Source organism: Ammospiza nelsoni, chromosome 5 (genome assembly GCF_027579445.1).
Source record: "Ammospiza nelsoni isolate bAmmNel1 chromosome 5, bAmmNel1.pri, whole genome shotgun sequence".
Taxonomy (NCBI): Eukaryota; Metazoa; Chordata; class Aves; order Passeriformes; family Passerellidae; genus Ammospiza; species Ammospiza nelsoni.
The window spans coordinates 14,282,570-14,306,701 of NC_080637.1; the positions used below are offsets into that span (position 1 = coordinate 14,282,570).

Genomic DNA, 24,132 nt, shown 5'->3' on the forward strand with positions numbered 1-24,132 from the left:
ACAAGATTTTAGGAAAAAAGGAATAGGATGTGGGGTGTACTGTCTGTATTGCATTATGCATCCTACCTCCATTGTCCAGATGCAGAGCAGATTAGAGGAAAATATATATCCCAACATCTGTTACTAAAATCCCAGACAATGTAACAGCCTGGAAAAAAGTCTGGGATAGGAGGAAAACTGTTTTTCTGGGAGTGCTTTGTCACCACAGTATAAACATGCTGGTTTTGGGTAATATGCAAGGGAATAGATTTAAGGTGAACCCAAAGGGGAATGGAATTGGCAGTTTAAACCAGGAGGGGTTTTGGAGTGGCCACCATCTGTGGAGCAGACAAGGGTGCTGAGTGACAACCCAATAGGTCCAACCTTAATGCAGATTCTGAGGGCTTGCTCTGTACAAGGACAGCAGAGCAATGACTGAACTGGAGCCTCCAGCTAAGAAAGGATTCCAAGTGAGAGATACTAAGTCACTAAAAATGTCCCCTGTTGTTAAGGGTTTGGGATTTAAAGCCACATCTACTGAATAATTTTGCTTCCAGTCTTGAAGCTTGATGCCATGACTTCAGCTGTGAGGTCAGCAAAGATTCAAAACATTTAAGCCTGCTCTGTTAAGACGCAATTTATCCTCTAAAGCTGTGCATCCATGCCATGAGGTGCATCATGTTTGCTTGTCAAGACTAGGGTGGGTGGGAGCACATTTGGTCGAGTTCACAGGGGAAAACCCTTCAAGCATTCTGCACCCAGCACACTTCTGGATATGGGCAGACAGCAGAGGCACATGGCAATGGAAAAAGAGCTGGGCAAACCTCTGAGTACCTCACCAGGCTGCCTCCGAGTCCTCACAGGATTTTTGTAGCAATGTTTTGCACCTTCTACACCAGACTGAGATGAGCAGAAGTTCATATCCAGTGATCAAAGCTTTTATGTATGACTGCAAAATTTTGACAACTAAACTGCATCTATCCTCGACTCCCACTAGCTAACTTTGTAGGTTGAAGTGGGAATTATGTCACTGCTATGTTTTTAAGTCCTGCTTTAGTTAAGGTTCTCCAGCAGTGCTCAGAAATTCAGTGTATTCCAACAGCTATCTTTAAAACTTTGGGTTATTAGAAACTATACCTAAGCAACTGGGCTTCAGTTTTCTTGTAGGAGGTATCATGGGAGGCACGAACTAAAAAGTCTGTGGGAAGCCACACGTGAGCATATAATCTCCTCATAATACAGCCTTCCAGCTGTTCTCACATCACATTAGATGGTGGGTTTTGGTCTTCCTGGTCTGTGAACTGTAAATGGGTCAACACTCTATCACAAGATGCCCTATACCCAGTGCTTTATGGATGCAAGCCCAAGGGGTGTGCATGCTGAGGAAGTACTTGCCTATTCTGACAGAGGCAGAAAAACAACAACAACAAAAAAAGATGGACTGGAAAAGCAAAAATTGTTGCTCTTTGTCACTGATAGTTGTATCCACAGACCACCTAGGTATATTCAAAGGTATTTGGTTTATCATGGAATTGTACTTCTTTGGTTATTTGTTCTGCTGCTCAGTGCTTTTCTCTTGAGAACATCTCTCTAGGATCTGTCCCTAGAAAACAGCAAGCTATTTTTATCTCTGAGCTAGACAAAATAATTCTGCTGGGGGAAAATGAGGATGGCTGAGAGGCCACTTAACAGAAGGCAGGAGAGATGGGGCTCACATTGCACATTTGGACAGGCTGTGAGCTCTGCTGTGCTTACAGGTACCAGCATGGGGAAATCTGAATTATGGAGATGTCTTGAAAAGCCTCTGCACCAGCGGCTGCTGAGGGGATAATTCACTGGCTGTGCTGTGTCTGTAAAACCAGCAAAGGGGAGACTGACCTGTGCAGGAATGTAAAGGTCATTGGGCAAGCAAGCAAACAAGAAATGCTATTTTATCCCTTCCCGTTTTTGAAAGCAAAAGGAAAAAAAATAGACTAGCAGAAAATGGTTGCCACTAGTAACAAGGTGTTTTAACATGCTGGTGGTTTCAATAGTAGTGAGAGCTGTTGAGCACAGTTTTATGGGGATATGTATTCTGTCTGGAACACAGCCACAGCCCTAGCATCAGCTCTGTGGGATTTGTAAAGACAAAAGGAAAGCCCATGCCTTTAGTCACTGTGTGAGACAATTTGCATTTACCACCTTCTCCCCCATTGTGAGAGGAAAAGGAAGGAAGGAAGGAAGGAAGTGTCGGAAGGAAGTGTCGGAAGGAAGGAAGTGTCGGAAGGAAGGAAGTGTCGGAAGGAAGTGTCGGAAGGAAGTGTCGGAAGGAAGTGTCGGAAGGAAGTGTCGGAAGGAAGTGTCGGAAGGAAGGAAGGAAGGAAGGAAGGAAGGAAGGAAGGAAGGAAGGAAGGAAGGAAGGAAGGAAGGAAGGAAGGAAGGAAGGAAGGAAGGAAGGAAGGAAGGAAGGAAGGAAGGAAGGAAGGAAGGAAGTGTCGGAAGGAAGTGTCGGAAGGAAGGAAGTGTCGGAAGGAAGGAAGTGTCGGAAGGAAGTGTCGGAAGGAAGTGTCGGAAGGAAGTGTCGGAAGGAAGGAAGGAAGTGTCGGAAGGAAGGAAGGAAGTGTCGGAAGGAAGTGTCGGAAGGAAGTGTCGGAAGGAAGTGTCGGAAGGAAGTGTCGGAAGGAAGTGTCGGAAGGAAGGAAGGAAGGAAGGAAGGAAGGAAGGAAGGAAGGAAGGAAGGAAGGAAGGAAGGAAGGAAGGAAGGAAGGAAGGAAGGAAGGAAGGAAGGAAGGAAGGAAGGAAGGAAGGAAGGAAGGAAGGAAGGAAGGAAGGAAGGAAGGAAGGAGAAAAAAATAGAGAAGAACAGCAAAGGCTGGGGAAAGCAAGAGAAGTCAGGGTTTCCAAGAAAGATGATGACCTAGGTGACTGAGAAGGAACAAAATAGTCACAAAGAACTGAGATCTGGCTGTTGCAAGGAAATCTGAAAATGCAGCAGGTCCCTTGTACAGCAGGAGACACATTTGGGGTGTTGCAGTATTAGTAACCACATGCTGAAGTAGGTCACTACACAAACTGCAGTCATTGCCTTTGGGCCCAGCTCTGCTATTTGCACTGGCACAAGGAGCAGGCACCAGTGAGTAAGGGGGTGCAATACACTGTCAAAACTATCCCACCCTCAGATGCTGTCCTCATCTCCAGGATCAGCCAGCCCTTTCTCTGCTTATGCCTGCACTGTTCATCAGTTTTGGGTCTGAGTTTGTTCCCAAGCCCAGCACCCTCTACCACCCGTGCTTGTTTGTGAACACTGAACTCCAGACCTGCCTGGAGTGCTGAAACCTTAAGTACTTGCATTATGCTATCACATGCATCCAAATTTTCCTTTACATAGTCTGGACAGGCTGACATCAGCTGGATTGAATTAAAGTGGTCCACCATGAGAGGTCCTGAAACTTGGGTCTTTGTAAGCACAGCCCAGATGATTTATTTCTAAACTGCAGCTATCAAGATGAAAAGAAAATGGATGGCAAATATGGCTGAAACTCTGTAACATGTCCTCAAATTCATGTTCCAACTAGCCCAAAAATAATCATTTGTGTGTGAGATGGAATTTCTGTGCACAAGAAGCCTAGAGTCAGAAACAGGATGTGCTTGGGCTTTGCAAACCCATACAATTTAAAATGAATTTTCATAAGCATTCCCAACTTTCATGGGAGTAGTAGAAGACTGCTTTGTTACCAAAGGCCATCTGCACTTCCCCACAGGTTCTAACATCTGGAGAATCCTGATCTGACCTGATTTCAATTGCTCAAAACTGTGCATAGAGAAAGGCAAATTGTCTCCCTACATTGTTCCTGAGCCTTCTCCCTTTACTATAGCCTTACTCCTCATCAAAAAAAAAACCAAAAAAACCACAACCAAACCACACACCCATTCTCAAACCCTATAACCATGTCAATGAATCCTCTAATATAGATGTTTTTATACATGCAGCAACTCCCTTCTCCTCATGTAATTCTGTTCTGGGGAGCTGCCTAGCTTTCATCTTCATGGGCAGGGTTTGCTGGTTGCAGTTCTAACAGGAACCCCCTTTAAGTAGAAACAAGCTCCAATGTTCAGCTCCATACCAGCAAAAAGCTGCTTCTCTGCATGACTCTCTCATCTCCTGGGGTGCCTGCTGCCCAGACAGATTCCAGACAACTGTCTCCAGCCTGCTGCTCCTGTTCACAGGCAGGGTCTGGCTCCCTCCCAAGCCTTGTCTTGTCTGACCCACGACTGCCAACTCTGAGATTTTATTGCCAGGATCATGGTATTTGTTGTTTTTCTTACTGTCCGTGTTCCTAGACTGAGAAAACTTATTTGTCATTCAAAATTAAAATGAGATTCTGTTCTTCCTGAAGGCAAAGAAAATCTTGAAAAGCATGATATTTTGTGTCTTGTGTAACTTGTAGGTACATATATATAATTTTAAAATATTTGGGTTTTTTTAAGCCTGTCTTGTGATGGTGAAAAGTGAGCAAAGTTATCTACACATTAATTAGCAACACTGCTGACATGAAATATTATTTCCTTGTCTGGCACTCCAGATATTCTGTAGCATTTTGGCAAGGTGGGAGGTGCAACTCTGAGGTGGTGGTTTTTACATTCCATGCCCATGAAAAAGCCGTACACCATGTAGGAGGGCAACAGCCTTGCAGAGCCACGTTTCAGGGCACCTTCTCTCAGGGAAGGAGTGCCATGAGAGAGGGACAAGGCTAAGCATCAGCAGGGAGGACACAGCAATCCTAAAATCCTACCCTGTGTGCCAGAGTTGTGCCCAACACAAGGACCCTCCTGCCCAGCTGACCTGTTCACTTTTCATGATCCCTTTAGGGAGGTACTTACACAGCCCTGCACTAGACACTACTAGCAAGAAAACCATGGAGATAATAATTAAAAATAAATTATTTCCAGTGCTCCGTTGATATATTGTTCTGCATTTTAAAAAAAACAAGTTACTCAAATAATGAACAAAAAAGTCTAAGTGGCATTCACCTCCATTTTCTTTTCTGGAATGGAAGCTTTTAAACATTTTGTTTAATGAAAGACTGTTTGCAAAAATAAAAGATGGTTTTATAAAAATGTCAACAAAATAAGTCATGCAAAACCAACAGGCTGCTTTGTGCTTTTCTTTTAATGGGACATTTTTCATTAAGACAAACTTATTTTTCAAGATCATTTCAGGCAGCTCTCCAAATTCCAGGAGGTTTTGTTTTATTCAAATTGTTTCAAGCAGTCAATGATCCTGGAAATTATGATTTTTTTTTTTCTTAATAGGAAAGGGATTTTTACATACAGTGAAAATATGGAAGAGGAAGCTGGACATTAGTTAACAGACAATGATATCAGTGTCAAGCCAAATCAGAAGGGTACAAAACCACCAGGAAATTATTAAGACACCTGGTGTGATAGAAAGGTTTCCATTAGATACTGGACAATGAGGTGAAATTTATGTGCAGATGGAAGTAATTTATGCACATTTGTTGCACAGAAGATCATTATTTATCGCTAATAAATGAGCATATTTGATGTATCTAGTCAGTATTCAAATACTTAATATGTTTTAAGAGCACCTAGGGTATATTCTCTGTGGCACAACTCATTGCACTCAGGAATTCTGTCAAATTACATGGAGCTGCAGTGAAAGGCTGGATCATAAAACAAAGGTAGTAGTAAAGCAGATGGAACAATTAAAAAAAAAATGACAAAAATGTTCTCCACTTTCTCCTCTACCTCTTTCCACTTGTCCAGAAATAAGTATTGGGATGTTTCTGTTCAGCATCATTAATTTTATCATACAAGATGAGAGGATAAAAAGCTCCAAATGACATTATGGTCACAATGTACAGATTTTACAATCTGTATCAAAGATTAGCACCATAATCAATCTAATCAAAGATTAGCACCATCTTTTTTTTCATTGTGGATTTCATAGAGTTATAGAATTGCTCGGGTTGGAATGGACCTTAAAGGTCATCTAGTTCCAATCCCCCTGCCATGGACAGGGATAGCCTTCACTAGACCAGGCTGCTCAAAGCCCCTTCCAACCTGTCATTGACCACAGCTCTCTGGCTGCATCTGTCTGGCCAATTCCTTATTCACCAATCAGTCCACCCCTTCAAAATCATCTCTCCAATTAAGAGATAAGGATGTTGTGTGGGACTGTGTTGGAAGCATTACAGAATTCCAGGTAGATGGCATTGGTTGGTCTTCCCTTGACCATTGCAGTCACCAGACTGGTCAGGCATGACCTGCCCTTGGTGATGCCTCAGATCCCCCCTCCGTCACACGTGCACATCAACATTGCTTCCATGAGGACCTGCTCCAGGCTCTTCCCAGGCACAGAGAAAAGACTCACCAGTCTGCACTTTCCTGGCTCTTCCTTTCTCCCTTTTTTAAAAATAGGAGTGATGTTTCCTTTTTTCCAATCTCCAAGACTGGCCTGATTGCCATGACTTTTCAAATATGACAGAGTGGCTTGGCAATGCCATCAGCCAGTTCCCTCAGGACCCTGGGATACATTTCAATACAGGAAAATTTGTCCCTGTATTGTTTCTAATTAATTCTCTCCCTATTCCTTCTCTTTTATGAGTAGTTAGGATGCCTTTAAAGGACTGCTTTTCAAAACATCTTTTATCTGTTCTTGCTTGTAGAGGACGTTGTTTGACAAGGTTAACCTCTGTAAATCCCTTCCAACCTGAGTTATTTTGTGTTCCACAGGCACAACTTCCTGAGCAACTGATATATCTTGGGGGAAAAAAATAGGCTGGGCAGCTCTTAAAAGATTTAAACCTTGAATTTCTTGAAAGATCTAGGAATGAAAAGAAAATCTGACTACTCCTTTAGTATAGCATAAGCTACAAAGTACTGAGAATTTCTATGAAAAACCACACCTGACATTTACAACCACATTAAAGCCCACTCAGAATCAGCACTGCACTGTTTCTGTCTGTTCACAGGATAAGGTGCTCTGGGTTTTTTCCTGGGAAAAGTACTTAACTGGAAAGCATTTTGTGACTGCACTGTGTGACCCTTCCTGCTGAAGGCCACTCAACAGCAGCAGGAACTGCACTTCAGTATTTCTCCTAAGAAAAAAGATTGGGTTTAAGATTTTCTGCCTCTGGTTGCTTCCTCCCTCAAACTGTCACCATGAAAAGTAAAAGAAAAATCGGATACCCATTCCTCTGGAAGAGTTGAATTCCCCTCACAACCTCCCAAGATCACAAGTGCTAAGTGGAGATTATACCACAACTTTTCAGTATTAGTGCACTTACCATGAGGCAGAAGTCTATAGAAACCTTGTTGGAAATGCATTTCTGGATGGGTTAGTCATTAGGAAGCACAAAATGTAAATTCCAGGAGGGATTTCTATGGCCTTGGGACAGTTTTCTTGACCCATGAAAATATGGGGCATTTTTAGAACATATATGGGGCATTTTTAGAATATATGTTCCAATGGCATTGGACAGATAAAACCTACAACAGAAGCCTCTTTAGGAGAACTGCTTTGGGGGCTGAGTGCATGTATGCATGAATACATACATACACTATTATTAATTACAAGCTTCCATAATTCTATATACTATCTGTAAAATTTAGCCTTTGCTATTCATAATTATATAGTTATACTTAGGAAATCATTGCTATTTGGAACCTTAAACCAGAGCTTGGGAAGAACAAAGGGTAAGGACAGGACAGGATAGGGGACCATGCCCTAACCCACACTTTCTGCCCTATTTCAAGAAAACTTGCATTGCTGGTCCCAAACTGTGCACAAATTCCCTTCAGCTGAGTAGACACTTACCCTTAGAGGGGGAAATTTTATGGAGCCAGCTTCCTACATAATTGGACATGCATAGTCAATTCAGAAAGATATGTTCTTTTTTCACCATTTACCTTACAGAGACATGGGATAAGTTCAGCTATAAACTACTTTAACAGTTCTGGGATGTATAAAGTGGATGGTTGTTATTTCAACCACTCAACTGGAAAAGAAAAAAATAATAATAACATAGTATCTTCATTTTAGAATTTTTAGGAATTCATGGGGAGATGGAAAGAGACTTCTTTCTCAAAAATATTTTGAAAAGGCATCTTGGATCACACAGACTCAAACACAAGAAACCCAGAACAATGAGAGCAGTTCAAGAGACTGGGCTCTCCTTTGACACTATCAATGCTAATCTTCTATAGTCTCAAATAAGGAGGCTGAAAGAAAACCAAAGTGGAAGCTTTCTCAAAGCCCAGCAGAAAGTGCAGGGAACCACAGACTTTTCTGTTTGGCTGCACACATGTTTGAGTAAAAATGAATGAATGAAGGCCCACTTCTTCCATCTCCTATAATGTTGAGTACTATTACTAGGCAGTTTCGTGAGGAGTTTTACAGTAAATAAATGGATAAATAAGACTCTATTCTTGGAATCAACTCTGGAAAACATTTTTTTAAATACTGGCAAGAAATTTTTTGTAAGTTTATGAAGTTATTTACGTATTAACACTGATTAGATATCTAATCTAATATGTGCTTTATTTTTACAGTATGAAAAAATAGCTTTGCCTTGATTAGGGATGTGTTCCAAAATGCTCCTACATAGTCCTACCACCACATATACTGGATGCCTCATTATAGTTTAGGAATAAACCTTCAGGAGCACTCCCACATTTGCAATCACCACCTGAGCAGACTCCCTACCACAGAATACTCTGGGATGGGTTTGCCTCAGTCTTTTTGGTTAAGGCAGTTATGCTCAACTAAAATAAATAGTGAATAAAGCAGCAAGGTGTTCCCTAAAACTATCATATTCAGTAATCTTTTCTCACTTAGGGAGTATTTATTGTACAGAGTTAAGTGGTTCAAACTGTTATAGCATGGTTCTCCACAACACAGAACTTCAAAGTTCACCCTTAAAAGTGTAACAAAGGGGGCACTGAAATTTGTGTCTTTGAAGTCCAGGATTTCTAGGATCTATCTTCTTTCTCTTTTTGAATTGCCTCATTTCCATGAGGCATTTCCATTCACTCTTGTCAATCTAGTCCTTTGCTTCCAGATTTCCTGTGTTTATAGACATAAGCAAAACCTGAGCATGTCAAATCAAACAAAAGCTTCTGTTCAACCCCAAATCACTGGTTTCACTCATACATACAAATCAAAATTTGGGTGTTGGTCCATTGGGCCAAAAGGAAATAGAGACATTTTTTGTATTACTGGCTTCATAGGCATGCAAATTTTGGACTTGAAGTACAGCATTGAGCCAACATATATTACCACAAGTCAACTATTTTAAACAGTATAAAGAGCCCAGGACTCCACCTTGCTGAAGAAGCAGTAAGTGAACAATTATTTGGGATCAATGCTGAAATCTTTAAACCAGATTCACTCTGCCTTTTGCTTCTGATAGGCAAGGAAATACAGGTACACACAATATTCCCTACCCCTCCAAGGCAAAATCCAAGTACTAGAACTGCCTTCTACAATTGCAATGATGCTCTGCACAGGGTTTGGGCATATTAAGACTTTTTGTTGTTTAAAGACCAGTAACAGAGGGTTTCAGGGACCAGTTGTACACTTTGATCCTTTGATGCAAAAACTTTTATGTAACAATAGAGTCTTGCACTGCATTCTCCTTTTATTAGCTTAGTCCTGAACAATGTATTTGTGCAATGACTCAGAGGAAAGGACTGCCTCTTGAATGTAAAGACTACACCAGGCAACATGCTGGACCAATGGTCGCCTCAAATGACATCCAGAGCCATCGTCCAACTCTTTTTGGCTCTGTGACATTTTGAAGTTCAGTAACCTTTGAGTGACTGGTTGAAAATTCAGATCTAGTAAAAAAAAATAGCTCATATTCTATAAAGGGAGCTCATAAGAGAGGGAACCAGCAACAGAGGCCACCACAAAATTCCTGTTTAATATGAGACTATCCATGCTGACTAAAGTAGAACGGGCATTGTACACTGGATTTATTCTGGGCAAGAATTTTGTCAGTCTCAGAACTAGGTCCATGTGACAGGATGTTGAAACCACTGAGTTAAATCAAGCATCTCACACTGCTCAGAGTGGGTGCAGGAACAGCCACATGGAGTCAGACCAGAGGTTTGTCGAATCCATTACACTGACTCCAACATCACACATATATGTAGAGTACAAAAATAGTATCATCCCTTTTCATAAAAAACTCTACTGCCACCATGTTATAATTATCTAACTCAATATTGTGGCAAAAGCACACACCCCTTCCCAACCTCCCCCAGATCTGGTCTACGGCAAGAAGGCTGAACAGAAGCCAAAGCTAAAACCAAAGCTTTCTGTTTGCTTAGTTTCCTCAGATGAACACAGAGAGGTAGGTGGGAATAGCACCTTTGAGAGGAAAAAAGATGGGGGAAACTGGACCACAGACAATTCTGTCCTGGATTGCCACAAACTGCCATGAATACGATCATGAAATAAGCTGGTCTGGTTTCCCTGTGACCTGCTGGCTTTCACACCCCATCCTGTAGTCAGAACCTTTGCTGAGCTATTTCAGCTCATTGCATTGCCACAAAACCCAGCTAAAGATGTCCCATTCTTAACTGACTTCACAGACTGAAATAGCTCAGATAATAATCTGTAAATGCAGCTGTCAGAGGAGTTCGGACATAAATGAGACTTCAACCCAACATGTTAACTGGGTATCAGCAAAACACACTATACCCCCAATAAAGCTTCCACTTCTAAACCAAGAAGTCCAAGCACAACCCAGAGAAAAATCAGCAAATCTTACTCATAGAGCCCTCAGAGCAAGAGTCACTCAACAGAGTTGTAAGCTACTTCACTATATTTTGTTCTTACATAGAACATTTCAGGATATGCCTCCAAACAATGCAGCACAAATTCAATACAGTATCTCCCACATCATACCTCTGGCAGCCTTAACTCTCACCCTTGAAATCTGACCTAGCCTGTCCTGCATCTGATTAGGAGTTAAGAATCTGCACAAGCCAGATACTTAATTTTATCATCTTTCTACAGAGTTGAAAATAATACTAAAGAAACCTCAACCTGACAGGAGCACTGAAATCACCTAGACACTTTAAGAACCAGTAATGATACTCTTGTGTATCTGCAGTAGAATTTCAAAATTGAAATACCTGGAGCCTCAGCACCTGGTAACTGCAGCCTGCCTTACTGGGTTTTAAATCAACCCAATTTTGCTTTTACAGTTAGGCAGGTATTATACCCAGAGGAACAGCACAACAACATGCACCCTTGAACTTTCATTTAATTCACTTCTGAAATGCAACGTGGCACTACTGCAGCCATCGGCAGACAGTCTAACGTTATGTAAACAATTTCAAAAGCCAAATGGATGTAGAACAGATTAAGCATTAGTTTGGAAGAATAAGGAGCTTGCAGTTTCACTACGTAAGAAAAAAACCAACAAAATATACAGGTTTTCAGAAGAAGCTGTCTGCTTTACGTTAACACTGGCAAGTTTTTACAAGCAGCCCCTACATCATCAAGATGTCTTAGTGCCTTTGTTGAAGGCAGGCAACGAGGAGTCAAGAGACATCAGAAATTTTAAATCACCAATTGTTCAATAAGCAAGTTGTGAGGTTGTTCATTCCACCATGAAAACTGGTTAGTCCCATCTGCCAGGATAGTTGGAACATAAGCTGTGCATTATCCAGCATTTCTTAACCCTCTTGCAAGTATAAAAAAATTAATGTAAAAAGAGAATAATCAACCACTTTCTCCCTCACACACACACCTTTGCTTCTCACACACCAACTGCAAAGCCTAAGAGCTAAAAAAACCTTTAATAAATCGGCTTAAAGAGAGACTGCCTATCATATAGAATGACTACATGTTATTTTTCAGTCAAAATAACCAAGCTACATAATGAATTTTTCATCAGTCTACTGTGGAACCCAAGAAAGGTTTATAAAAATAATTATGTGCAAGTAATTACATTAAACACCATTACCCATCATTAACCATCTCACAACCACAGGACGAGTGTTAGTTTGTTATCGAGCGACCAGATATTGAGTCTTACTCTTTCTGCAGAGAGAGGCACTTCAGTGACACATTTGTGTCATGCAAGCTTCTCACTTATGGCTGTCAGTACCAATGCTGGATCATAGCTCACCTCCAGACACCAAGATATTGCTTTGATAAGCAGTTACATTCCTCTCAAAGCCAGAGCTCACTGACACAGAGTGCCTCAGCAGTGCTGTACTTCACCAGGAACCCATCCCTGCGCAGTTTCATTGAACTGAAACACCATTTGTTCTTTGACTTTTATTAAGTTCACTTAGGTTGACCAAATGAGCTTCCCTAAAGCAAACAGGGTTATAAAATATCAGGATGATTCTATCTTTAGGTGCTCCATAGAAACAAATACTTAGTTCAACTAGAAAACTTTAAAAATGATTTTAGATACAAAAGTGTAACAATTATACTGCGCGATACATCTTTATATATCACTAAACTCATGAAATTAAAATTTAAAAAGTTTTTGCACCATCAGGAACAGCCACAAGTCCTGAACCTCCATTCTTTACGCATCCTTTATCAGAGTAAACTGAAACTTGGGAATGCTTGGGATTCAAAATACCCTGAGCACATAATAGTGCAACACCACAAAGCATACATAATCCATCGGAAAAGGGGAAGGGGGAAAAGGAAAAAAAAAATAGCAAGAATTAGATGGTGCTTTATTATACAAGCATGAAAGTAAGTTCCTTTGGAAAATAACTTCTTGGGTGGACTTCTGGACCAGTGAGGTAGCCCAATGGGAGAGAAAAAAAAGTGGAAGTGGAACTTGGTCCCCACGCGTGATACCTGTCAGGCGGCCCCAGCCCGGGGCGAGGCCGGGGCCCGGCAGGCCGCCCCCCGTGCGGCGGGGGGCCCGGCGCCGCCCGAGCGGCCCATAAAGTGCAGCAGCAGAACACGATCCAGACAAAAGCAATGTAAACAGGTGACTGATACCGGTCTCTTTGTCCGCACCGCGGCCAAGGTGAGGCGCGGGGAGCGGAGCCCCCGCGGGCTCAGGACGGTGCCACGGGGAAGCGGCGCACCCGCACCACGGGGGACAGGTCCACGCCGAGGATCCGCTGCGCCCGCCGCCGCGCCGCCGCCAGGCTCCGCCGGCTCCACATGCTGCCCCGCACACGGATGGTGGGGAACGTGGTGAGGCGAGGGGTGGCCGCCTTCCAGATCTCCTCCAGCGACTTGCCGTCGAACGGCTCCCAGGCGGCCGCCGCCGGGCTGCCCTGCTCGCTGTCCGCCTGCTGGCCCGGCGGCTCAGGCGCCTCCGCCACCGCCTCCTCCTGGCCGCGGGGGCCACCGGCCGCGGGCCGCTGCCTACCCCGCTCCCTCCTGCGGCGCCGCCGCCGCCGCCGCCGCTTGGCGCTGCCGCCCGCCGCCCCGGCCCGGCGCTTGGCGTCGGCGGCCGGGAGGCGCCGCTTGCCGGCGCGGCGGCGGGGCCGCTCCGAGGGCGGCGGCGGGTCAGGGACGACGGCGCGGCAGGAGGAGTATCCGTAGACGTCCTTGCTGCGGAGGATGACCGGGGAGAACTCGTGCTTGAGGCTGCAGAGGAAGTTCCACAGCTCCGAGTCGGAGCTCATGAACTCCGTGGACTTGGGCATGAAGAGCCTGAGGGCGTCGCCCAGCGCCTTGGTGCCGGCGAAGGAGACCTGCGAGCGCGAGTACACAACTTTCTCCGCCTCCCCCTCCAGCCCCCAGGCGGCGGCCGCCGGTTCGCCGCCGGCTGCCCTTGCCGGCGTCGCCGCCCGGGCTCCCGCGGCCGTCGCCGCGGCGCTCCCCGCCTCTGTGTTCATCTTCCCGGCTCCTCTCTCCAGCGCCGCCTGCTTCCTACTGCGGGTCATGGAGGCAGCGGGACGGGGTGGCGGACAGACGCCGAGAAGGCAGAGCGAAGGCAGAGCGGAGGCAGCACCGAAGGCAGGCTCCGGCCGCCGCCGGGGCGCCCGCCGGGTGTGAGCAGCGATCGATGTCCTGCGCCCAGAACAAAATGGCGCTTTAAAGTCCCGGGCGGGGCCTGCGCGCTCCCGCCCCCCCCGCGCCGCCCGTTGGTCCGTTCGAAACGCGTCGGGCGAGCCCGGCCCCGCCCCGCCGGGGGCGGTGGCCGTGAGGGCCGGGACCGGAGCCCCCTGTCCCCGGTGCCCCTTCTCCACAGAGCCCCCCTGCCCCCGGTGCCCCCTCTCCACAGAGCCCCCCTGTCCCCGGAGCCCCCCTGCCCCCGGAGCGGGGTCCGGTGGGGTCCGGCAGCCCGGCCCCCGGCGCGGCACCGAGCCGCGATCCCCGCGCTTGCAGAGGGGGCCCCTTCCCTCAGGCCCCGCATGGCGGGGTGGGAGCGTGTCCGCGTCGCGCCTCGCTGAGAGGTGAGGATCATCACAGGGCGGTGGACAAAGGGGCTTGTGGTGTGAAATGTCTTGGAGTAAGGGTTTGGTTGGACACTTCGATGGGCAAACTCCCCAAAGGAGTAGCCATGAGAGAACTGAGTCAAATAACAAAAATGGGCCAGCAGACATGATACAGTGAAGTGCTTTACATTAAATACATCCGTCCTGTTGCAGAGGAGTTTTTTAGCGTGAACCTGTAGGTTGATCAGCCAAGAACATCATAAGTCACGGAATTGCAGAACAGTTGGAGTTAGAAGGAGCCTCTGGAGGTATCTGGTCCAACCTCTGTGCTCATAGCCACCTAAATCAGGTTACCCAGTGGATGGATTTTGAATATCTCCAAGGATGGAGGCTCCTCTCTCAGCTGATCACTGATAGGACGTGACAAATCAGAATGAAGCTGTGTAAGGGGAAGCTCAGATTTGATACCAGGAAAAAGTTCTCTGAGAGGGTGGTCAGTCACTGAACAGGCTCCCCACTGCAGTGGTCACAGCACAAACCCTGCCAGAGTTCAATGAGCATCTCAATGACACTATTATATGGTTTAGTTCTAGTTATTCCTGTGAGGAGCAAGCTGGACTCGATGATCTTTATGGATGCTTCCAACATCTCTGGGCAGCCTGTGCCAGTGCTCAGTTACCTTCAGAGTGAAAAAGTGTTTCCTGGTATTTGGAGGGAGCCTCCTGTGTTTCAGTTTGTGCCCATTGCCTCTGACTCTGTCACTGACACTGCTGAGAAGAGCCCAGCTCCATCCTCTCTGCATCCTCCCTTCAGGTATCTGTATAATCTGATGAGATCCCCCTGATCCTTCTCTTCTCCAGGTGAACAGTCCCAGCTCACTCAGCCTTTCCTTACAGCAGAGGTGCTCCAGCCTCTGAATCCTTACAGCCCTTTGTTGGACTCTCTCCAGTGTATCCATGTCTCTCTTGTACTGAGGAACCCAGAACTGGAAAGTGCTCCAGGTGTGGCCTCACCAACACTGAATAAAGTGGGAGGATCTCTCTCTCAAGCTGCAGGCAACACTTTGCCTAGTGCAGCCCAGGGTAATATTCACCTTCCTTGTGGCAAGGGCATGTTGCTGGCTCTTGTTTAGCCTTGTATCCACCAAGACCCCAGATCCTTTCTCCCAAGCTGCTTTCTGTCAACACTGAGACACTTACTGCATCATTGGGATTGGCTTCATATCCCAACAAAGCATATCCCAAATGAACCAGGTAAAACTTGGGTTGGTTGAGCCTGTTGTGAGAGTCACCACCCTGCTGAGTCCACAGCAAGGCATGACCTGCATGGCACTGCCACACTTGCAGCTTTTGCAGCACAATTTTGTCAGCTGTTGTGAAGTTCCATGTCCCTCTGGGTCATGCTTTCCAATACTTCAGATTGCTGTCACAGGTAGAGTGTCTTGTTATGTTCCTGGACTGCTGCAATTATACCAGAGCTCTTTCCAGCACCCAGAACAGCAAGGTGCCAGCAAGGGCAGAGGTGGTTTAACTTACTGTACAAATCCTATTTGGAGTTTGATTAGACCCCTAACTAATTACTTTCTCTCAGCATGGGTAAAGGAAGAGGAATAACATTTTTCTTCATAGACAGTCTTTGTTCTGTAATTAATCTTTCCGATTAGAATAGGGAAATCTTTTATTCTCAACTCATCAAGAACCTAAATTGCAATGTCTAGAAATCCAGTCAAGTAGGAGGCAGAAATTCTGCATAAGAAATTATTCCTTACTGCCAGTGGAAATGAATTAATTTTCTTCACAGGATAATTCATCTTGTGTTCGTGGGAAACTCAAGAATATTAATCCAAATAGCCATTTATAGTGGATATTAACAAAGCTATTTTAAATCTTCATGGGGGGAGTCTCGAGGTACAGCCATATTCTAAACCAGCTTTCTAAATGACCCACTTTTAAAAAGAAACCTTTCCCAAAGTGATGGCGTTAGAGCTGTTTTTAATGGGGTCCATTTCACTGTGTACTTTAGCATGCAGTCCTGTAGCCAGACTGATTTAACTGAAGGAGGTGTCCTATAAAGCAGAGGACAGGAGCCTGGAGCTGGCAGCACCAGGGGCAGGTATCTCCTGACCCAGCTGTGCTGCTGTTGGTGGCACTCTGGCTGTCGGGTCACCATGGCTTAGGGGAGGCTCATCACCTGCTGGACCACAGAAGCTGCCCTGGGCTCACATTCCTGGTGGAGACAGCTATAATTCAGCAGCTCAGCTGACAAATGGGCCCTCGTTAATCTGCAGAAACCCAGTTGCCCGCTGACCATAACATTTTCCCAAAATTACAAACATTTCTGGCATGTGACTCAAAAATCATTGAGGTGGGGGGGGGGGAGCTTCTCAAGCAAGCAGTAAATTAGTCACTACAACTGCAAGTGAGAAGAAAGATCAGCACATTTTATCATGTTGTATTTCTTCATTATTTTTACTTTGTAGCCTAATGGGTGGACAATACCCTTTTAAGGCACGGGATGTAATCTCACTTTTACAACTTCATTATGAGTTTTCTGCAGTGTAACACTCTTCTTTTAATACCCTACAAAGTAATCTCAAGAAAATCCATGGTAATTGCCTATCTTTTAGCTATCTTTATCAGTAGCTCAGTACAGTAATAACAATAATAATAAAATTAATAATCCTTTGGAAGTGCATAGCTCTTCAATTGTACTACTTCTTGTAAGCATTAATTATCACTCACGGTACTCTTGAGTTATGTGAGTAAATATTGCCTTTCCTTAATAGATGAATAAAATGAAGAAGCAAATCAAAATGGCTTGACGAAGATGTATAGACTCAATTTTCTGCACATCTTCTAACAATCATCATTCTAAAAATAGAGGAAATGTCCACATTGGAACAGAGTAGAGTAAAAAAACCTTGTATTCTTTGTTTCCAATTATTAGTTAGAATTTCTTTTCTGTATTGGATTCTCAAGAAGGAAGAACAGAGTACCAGTTGAGAAAGTGGTACACTAATTGCTGCACAATAGAGACACTTTATTTTGTTTAACGTTGCTTGCCTGGTACCAAAAAACCCCACTGGTGACTGCTAATTATTTTAAACGCTAACAATCTTATCTGTACAAATGATCACACAGTTTCGAGTCTTGCTGGTGAGCCCTTAAATCCTGGATATTAAGTCACATCACTTCTGCTGACAGGACTTTTCCTTCAACATACTAAAGCTCGTCTACCCAGGTTAGCAAGAGCAGTCTTAGTGTCCAATGTCTTCAAAGAGAAATACTCTTTCCTAGCATCTTTACTTTAGCTCTTGAGAGGTTGCATTAACTGGCATCCTGCTTCAGTTAATTTGGTTCCCAAATGCCTTTAGCATATTTTCAGGAAAGTTTGCGTGGCGATGCAAGAATGACTCCACATTCCATTCACAACTAAACTTCACATGCTACCCAATAGTCATCAAGTTCCTAGGTCTGAGAAATGCCCAGAAAAGTATTGGTAAAATTTCTGAAAATACTTTCAAAGAGAGACAAAAGCAAAAAATTTACAATAATTATTTCTCAATCAGTGGTAGGGGAGAAAAAAGAATGGTGAAATCACTGTCTGTAGAAATCACAGCTGCAGAAACAAAAAGGGAAAGGGTGTTAGGAATCACTATGAAAGGGATAGAAAAAAAACCCAGAAGACAGTATTCTGCCGAATGCAAGTCCATTGTGCCTCCACAAATCTTGAATACTCTGCATTTCTAGTCTTACCATCTCTAAAAGGAAATAGCAATGATACAAAGAAGGGCAACCAGCATGAGCAGAAATATGGAACAGCTTCTCTATGAAAAGAGATTAAATAGGCTAAGACTCTTCAGCTTGAAAAAACAGATGGCTGAAGAAGAATATAATAAAGGTTTATAAAATTGTGATAGGACAAAGAAAGCAGATAAGAAATGATGATGTCTTAGTTTTCATAATCCAAGAATGACAGGGAAGCACATGAAGCTATAAAGCAGAAAACTTTAAATGACCAAAAAGTCATGAGTTGGTTTTGTTTTTTGGTTCTTTTGTTTGTTTGTTTGGGTTTTTTTTTGGGGGGGGGGGGGGTGGTGGTTCATAATTAGTTTGCAGAGCTCATTTTTCAGCAAAGTTGTGGATCCCAAAATGGAAAAATATACCCCAGTACCTTTGCAGCCGTTAAAGAGCACACTATTCAAAAGTATTAGACATGATTGTAAGAAAATATCCTTCAATAGCTCTTGTACATGAAAACCGTGGGCTCAGAAAGGCTCTAAGCCAAAGGCTAGGAAAGGAAGGAAGGAACAATGTAACTGTGGAAGCAACTATCAGTGTTTGCATCATTCTCACATTCTTTCCCTAACCTTCCTCAGTCTTGAATTCCAGCATAAGAAATATGTTGCTCAAGAACATGATTCTCACACATCACAGATCATGTCATTTTGTAGTATTGATGACATTGTTTCCCGAGGCACTCTATTTAAAGTATCATCACCGTTAAAACAATTGTGAATTTCATTCCCTTGTCTCAAACCAGACAATTTTTAAAGTCCACTTCCAATTATTTTATAGCCTTATTAATTAAATCTTATTTCTTGATACCATGTGCCTGAGCATGTCAATTAATGAATTCTTTTTGTGATACACTTCAGCCTGTGCTGCCATTTTCCTTCCTACCAAATTTGTGCATTACCAGATGAGCTGACAGGACAAATTCACTCCCGAACAGAAAGAGTCACAATTGATTTTTTTTGTGTTGAACTTGCCACAGGATACAATGTAATGTTTATATTGGATTCATGCATTATGCTGGCCTAAGGAGGACACAATACGTGATCCAGCATAAAGTCCATGGAGAAGAGTTACCCTTCCAAATGCTTTGAGTGAGTTGGAGTGAGGGAGTTGGTATGTATGCTTGCTTGTCATATGGATGTGGCTTTATTAAATAGTTACTGTGTCATTGGACTACATCTTAGTCAGGCTCGTTCTTATTTGTTCTCTTTGTCCAAATGAATCTTGCAAAACCTACTGCCCGCTGTGTTTGTTTTAATGGAAAGAGACAGAACCCGTTTTCTTTATTTTTTCATGTCGTCTTCGGCACTTTCACAGGGCAGAGAAGAGAGAGCTTTAGACACTTTAGGTGGAAAAGGTCTTGATCCCTCTGTTTCAGTGAAAGTTGCAAGCAGCCAATTATTATGTAGATTTAGCTGCTAGCATTAACACCTCCTTTTGAATCTCTCTTTTGTTCTCCGAGTTAGGCATGGGCTTCAGAAGCCTGCAAGGCTTATCTCCGCCCAGCTCCCTCACTCCGGGCCAGGGCCCTCGGCCCCGCCGCAGGGGAGTCTGGCGGCCCCTGCCCTGAGGATGCTGCGCTGGGAGCGGGCACTGACCCGGCGGAGGGAGCGAGGAGTTTGCCGCCTTACCTCACACCACAGGAGCTGGGTATCTCTCCTACACTGAGATCCTGCCCCGACTTACACCTGCTAGAAGCCTGCCATATTCGTTTTGGCGGTATCGTTTTCTTTTCCTTGAAAGTATTTTTTATGTTATTCAACGTAGATTGAATTCAAAATACTTCAAGCATGATTTATATAAATTCCTCCAAATATTCTAATTATTTATAGTTCCATAGCACTTGGTTCACAGTATTTCTTATAATCATTTTAAAATTCTTGTGAATTCATGTCAGCATACAATAAATATCAAAACTGGATCATTTGAAGATATTAATTATTTTGATCATTTTCGGTAACATTGCTACAAAGAGAGAATAAAAATAGATTGATAATATCTTGAAAACTGGGCTTTTAGATTGCATGTTTTAAAATCAAAGATTCTCTGTGGCTATAGATACCCTTCATTTTAATACAGGCACAACGACAGATACTAGCTGAGGTTCTGACCCTGCACATGATCTGCATTATTATAAAGGCTCTCCACAAAAGAGGTGAGTTCATTCATCCTCGGTGAACCTGCAATGGCTCCAGGTGGATGAGTAGCTTATTTAGCAGAATTTTAAGATTATCTTTCAGAAATGCTGTGATGTTTTAATGTGCTTGTTGTCACAGAGACGTATACAAGCATTATCAACCAGCAATTGAATTAAATATTTTCCAAAATATACAAGTGACCCAAATTTTCATTATAAAGTCAAAAAGTAGTTGAAGTTAACAAATCTGTATTTGATCCCTGTTCCCCTCAGCTATCTTTGGAAGGCTTCTCCAAATAAGAAATGCTAATGGTTCAATCTTTTACTGACTTAATTAAACACATGGTGAGCCCTAACGTGGTCACTTAGTCCAGTTTGTTTGGTTTAGTTTATGCAGGTTATTATTCAGTTTAAGCTCAGTGAGCCATTGTTGCTCCCATTTAAGAGAATCCACATACGGGTTACTATTGGTTTAATTAAAGCCGTATAATTAAGCCAGAATTTTCACTGTCTATTAGCATTCTCTTACATCTGCATTTCGAGTCGTAAGCTTTCAACACTGGGAACTCAAAGTTAAAGTCCCACTGCATTGTCTGGAGGGAGCTGCTTAGCGCTCGGCATTTGCAATTCATGGCCCGAGCCATTCATTTTTCCCTTGCAGGCAGTGAGAACTGCAAATGGCCCACCACTTTGGAAAAAGTGATCATTATTTAGAAGTGTAAATGAAGATGCCAGAGGCTAACCTCAGGTTTTGTCCGAAACAAAGACTGGTGTCTCTGGTCTGTAGCAATTGATTGGACATGTCATAACAGAGAAACACCACATTTATCCTCAACATTACATGCATCGGAATCATCTTCCTTTTCATATTCTTTATATTCTCCATTCCTTTTCTAGCTGCTTCTTAATCCAGATTCTTCCTGGTCGTGCCTTCCTGTCTGAAAGCTGAATCACTGAAATTCCTGCCCATTTGCTTCCTGCCAGTATGAGATGGAATTTCCAAAAGCACCGCTTCCTCCCACTGACTAATACAGTACAATATCCTACAATGCAGGTTTGCTTTGCTTGCTGTGTGTTCTGTTTTATCCCACAATGTTTGTAGAATTAAACAATTTAGTTACATTGTGGATAAGATGTAGATCTTGTTATGTACAGGCCACATACAATAGCAAATGAAAACTAATTTAGAAAACAATAGAGAAAACAGAAAGACTGAGACTCCAGTACTGATGTAAGAATTATTGATAATAAAACATTGCTGGAAATGGTTGCCAGGCATAATCTCTATTTGCATATAATTTGAACCAACACCAAAACAAAAATAACAACAAAAATGTCCAGCTGACCAAGGCAGAGATTGTAGAAATGACTTTCCCTGCTGGCAGGCATTTCCTAGCAGACTGCTCTTGTGTCAGGAGATATTTAATCACATGTAGATGAAGAGTTTTCCACTTTTCCATACAGAAGTGGAAAGATTAGATAGGGATTAAAATATTAACAGAGGAAGACAAGTGGATTGCAAGAAAATGCTTCACCTGATGGCAAACTGAATCACACATATTTTAAATCACTGAAATCTGATGTAAGCTAGCTGTCAGCATGGATATGGGCATTTCACTCATTTATCTCCACTGATTTCAGAAAAATGTTATGCTTAGTTTCAATAGGAATCCTCTTGGAATCCTGATTACATTGAAATTAAATCTATCACAGTTGTAGATATATCTTCAGTCAAAATTATAATTCCCTTACACCAATCTCTTTTCAAAACTAACCTACAGTTATGTCACATCCAGAGCAGAAGTGGGGAGATGTGACAAAAACAAATTGATCATTGTTAAGTCGGTTCCACTCCTGTGCAGCCTCCTCTTCCTCCTTATGGGCTATCTTCCAGTACATTAGCTTTCCTGTAAGTTACTCACCACTTCATATTTGGAATAAAATCCCTAGTTCCTTCCACTTCAAACAGCATCTCCAGGTTCTGATCCAAAGATACACCATTTAGTTACTGCTGGTAAAAAGGTATTCTTTTCAGCAGTACTTCATGTGCTGATATTAAAGATGAACAAAGCTAGTGAAACTAGGTTAAAGAGTTTTCACTGGGAAACCATTTGGATATAGAGCTACTGGTTATCTGGCACATCCATGCTTGACTTCAACTCTCTCACTATCACTCAACCCAGTTGTCTCAAACTATGGCAAATACAGTGTAGGATTTCTTTAGTATAATTCATTAGCACTACTGCCTTCTGTAGAGCTGACTAATCAAGCACTGGTAGAAAAACATGAGCCATAATCTCCCAAAAGTGATGTAAGCCCTGAGCTGTTGTTTGCTTTAAATTTATCACCAAAACAACTATTCTGAATATTCTGACATCTATGGCAGGAAAAAAGTGTTTTGGAATTTTGGAATTTTAAAAATATCTTCAGGACAAAACCCCTCTTTCCTGTCCAGGCTTAGCTGACATGGAGATACACTTCACTAAGCCCAACAGTTTCTGCATTTGAAATGCAGAGCTCAGTAAGGTGACAGGAACAATACTGGGAGCAGAACAGGCAGGCTGCTCCACCAGGGAAGGCACAGACCACAGGAGCTGAGGATGACACCACAGGCAGGAGTACTGCCTCACCCACGCGTGTCAGGAAGGTGTGTTGGTGAGTCCAGGTCAGGAGCAGGTCTGGAGGCAGAGATCAGGGCCAGCCTCAGGCCACTGATCAGCCAGGAGGTCTGTCATGATGAATCAGCTCTGAGGCCAAGCCAGGAAGTCAAGTAAAACCAGGGTGTCACAGTCCAGGTCAGAAGAAGAAGGTTTGAGAGGAAGTGCAGGCTCAGCTGCAGGCAGAAGAGCTTTAACTTAAAAGCAGCTCCCAAGGGAAGGAGAGGCAGGGCCACTCACTTCCTTTCCTTTGCAACAGCTCTTACCAGCAAAGAAGCTGAGCTGGATTCAAACAGCCAAAATTTTTTGAGCTGGGAGAAGCACTGAATAAATATTCTGAATAGACTGAAGGTCCATCTGTGATAGTGGCCAGCTGTAGAATTGGCTTCACCCTCTTGGTTTTGCCCTGTAGGCCAGGTACTCTGAATGAACAAGAAGTTGTGCTCCTAGCTGCCTTCTCCTCTAACACCCAGGTAAAGAGAGGCAGAAAGAAGAACCAGCACCACTATGGCTGCAGCACTCAGATTCCATCCCACTCCCCATCAACAGTGTGAGAATTGACATCACCAACTTCTAAAGTTTCACCTCATTATTTTTGGGAAGAGACACAGACTGTAACTACTGCTGCACCCAACACCTTAGTACAGCCTCCCCCATAAATCATCACCTGAAGAAATTTCTCCCACTATTCCCAAGGGTTGTTGGGGTCATCCTTATTTCATTATGTGCATCACTACCCTTTTCAGCTACTACTTCTCTCTGTCAAGCTAATGCCTCATTTTTTAACCCAAACAGCCCCCATTCATCTTTCATTTCCTCTCTCTATAATGTTCCTCTTGGACGCAGTTCCTTCTGCTTTCAATCCATTTTCATTTTCTTCTTTGTCCCCTTTTTATTTTTCTTTCATCTGCCACCAAACCACACCATTTCTTTTCACCTAGACCTAGAAAAGTTGTGAGTATAAAATTTAACAGAGTAAGGAAACAATTTAGCATGGTAAAGAAACAATTTAGCATGGTAAAGAAACAATTCTGTACAAGGATTGAGAGCTTAGACTTCTGGCCTGTGAAAAACATGTTCATGGGAAGAAAAATGGGGAATGGTTTTCTGCTGTTTCTTGTAATACAAGATCTAGAAGGTGGAAAATCAAATTCTCAGGTGGCAAACAAGAGACACTCTT

The 24,132-nt window shown here is 43.3% G+C and overlaps 1 protein-coding gene across 1 annotated transcript; it reads right to left on the bottom strand.

Moving 5' to 3' along the window:
- Nucleotides 1-12,262: 12,262 nt before the first annotated feature.
- CCDC71L (coiled-coil domain containing 71 like) lies at nt 12,263-13,985 on the bottom strand. The gene has a single exon (XM_059472508.1). It carries the CDS (start codon nt 13,864-13,866, stop codon nt 13,027-13,029), a length of 840 nt encoding a protein of 279 aa, XP_059328491.1. The 5' UTR covers nt 13,867-13,985; the 3' UTR covers nt 12,263-13,026.
- Between the last annotated feature and the right edge of the window lie 10,147 nt (nt 13,986-24,132).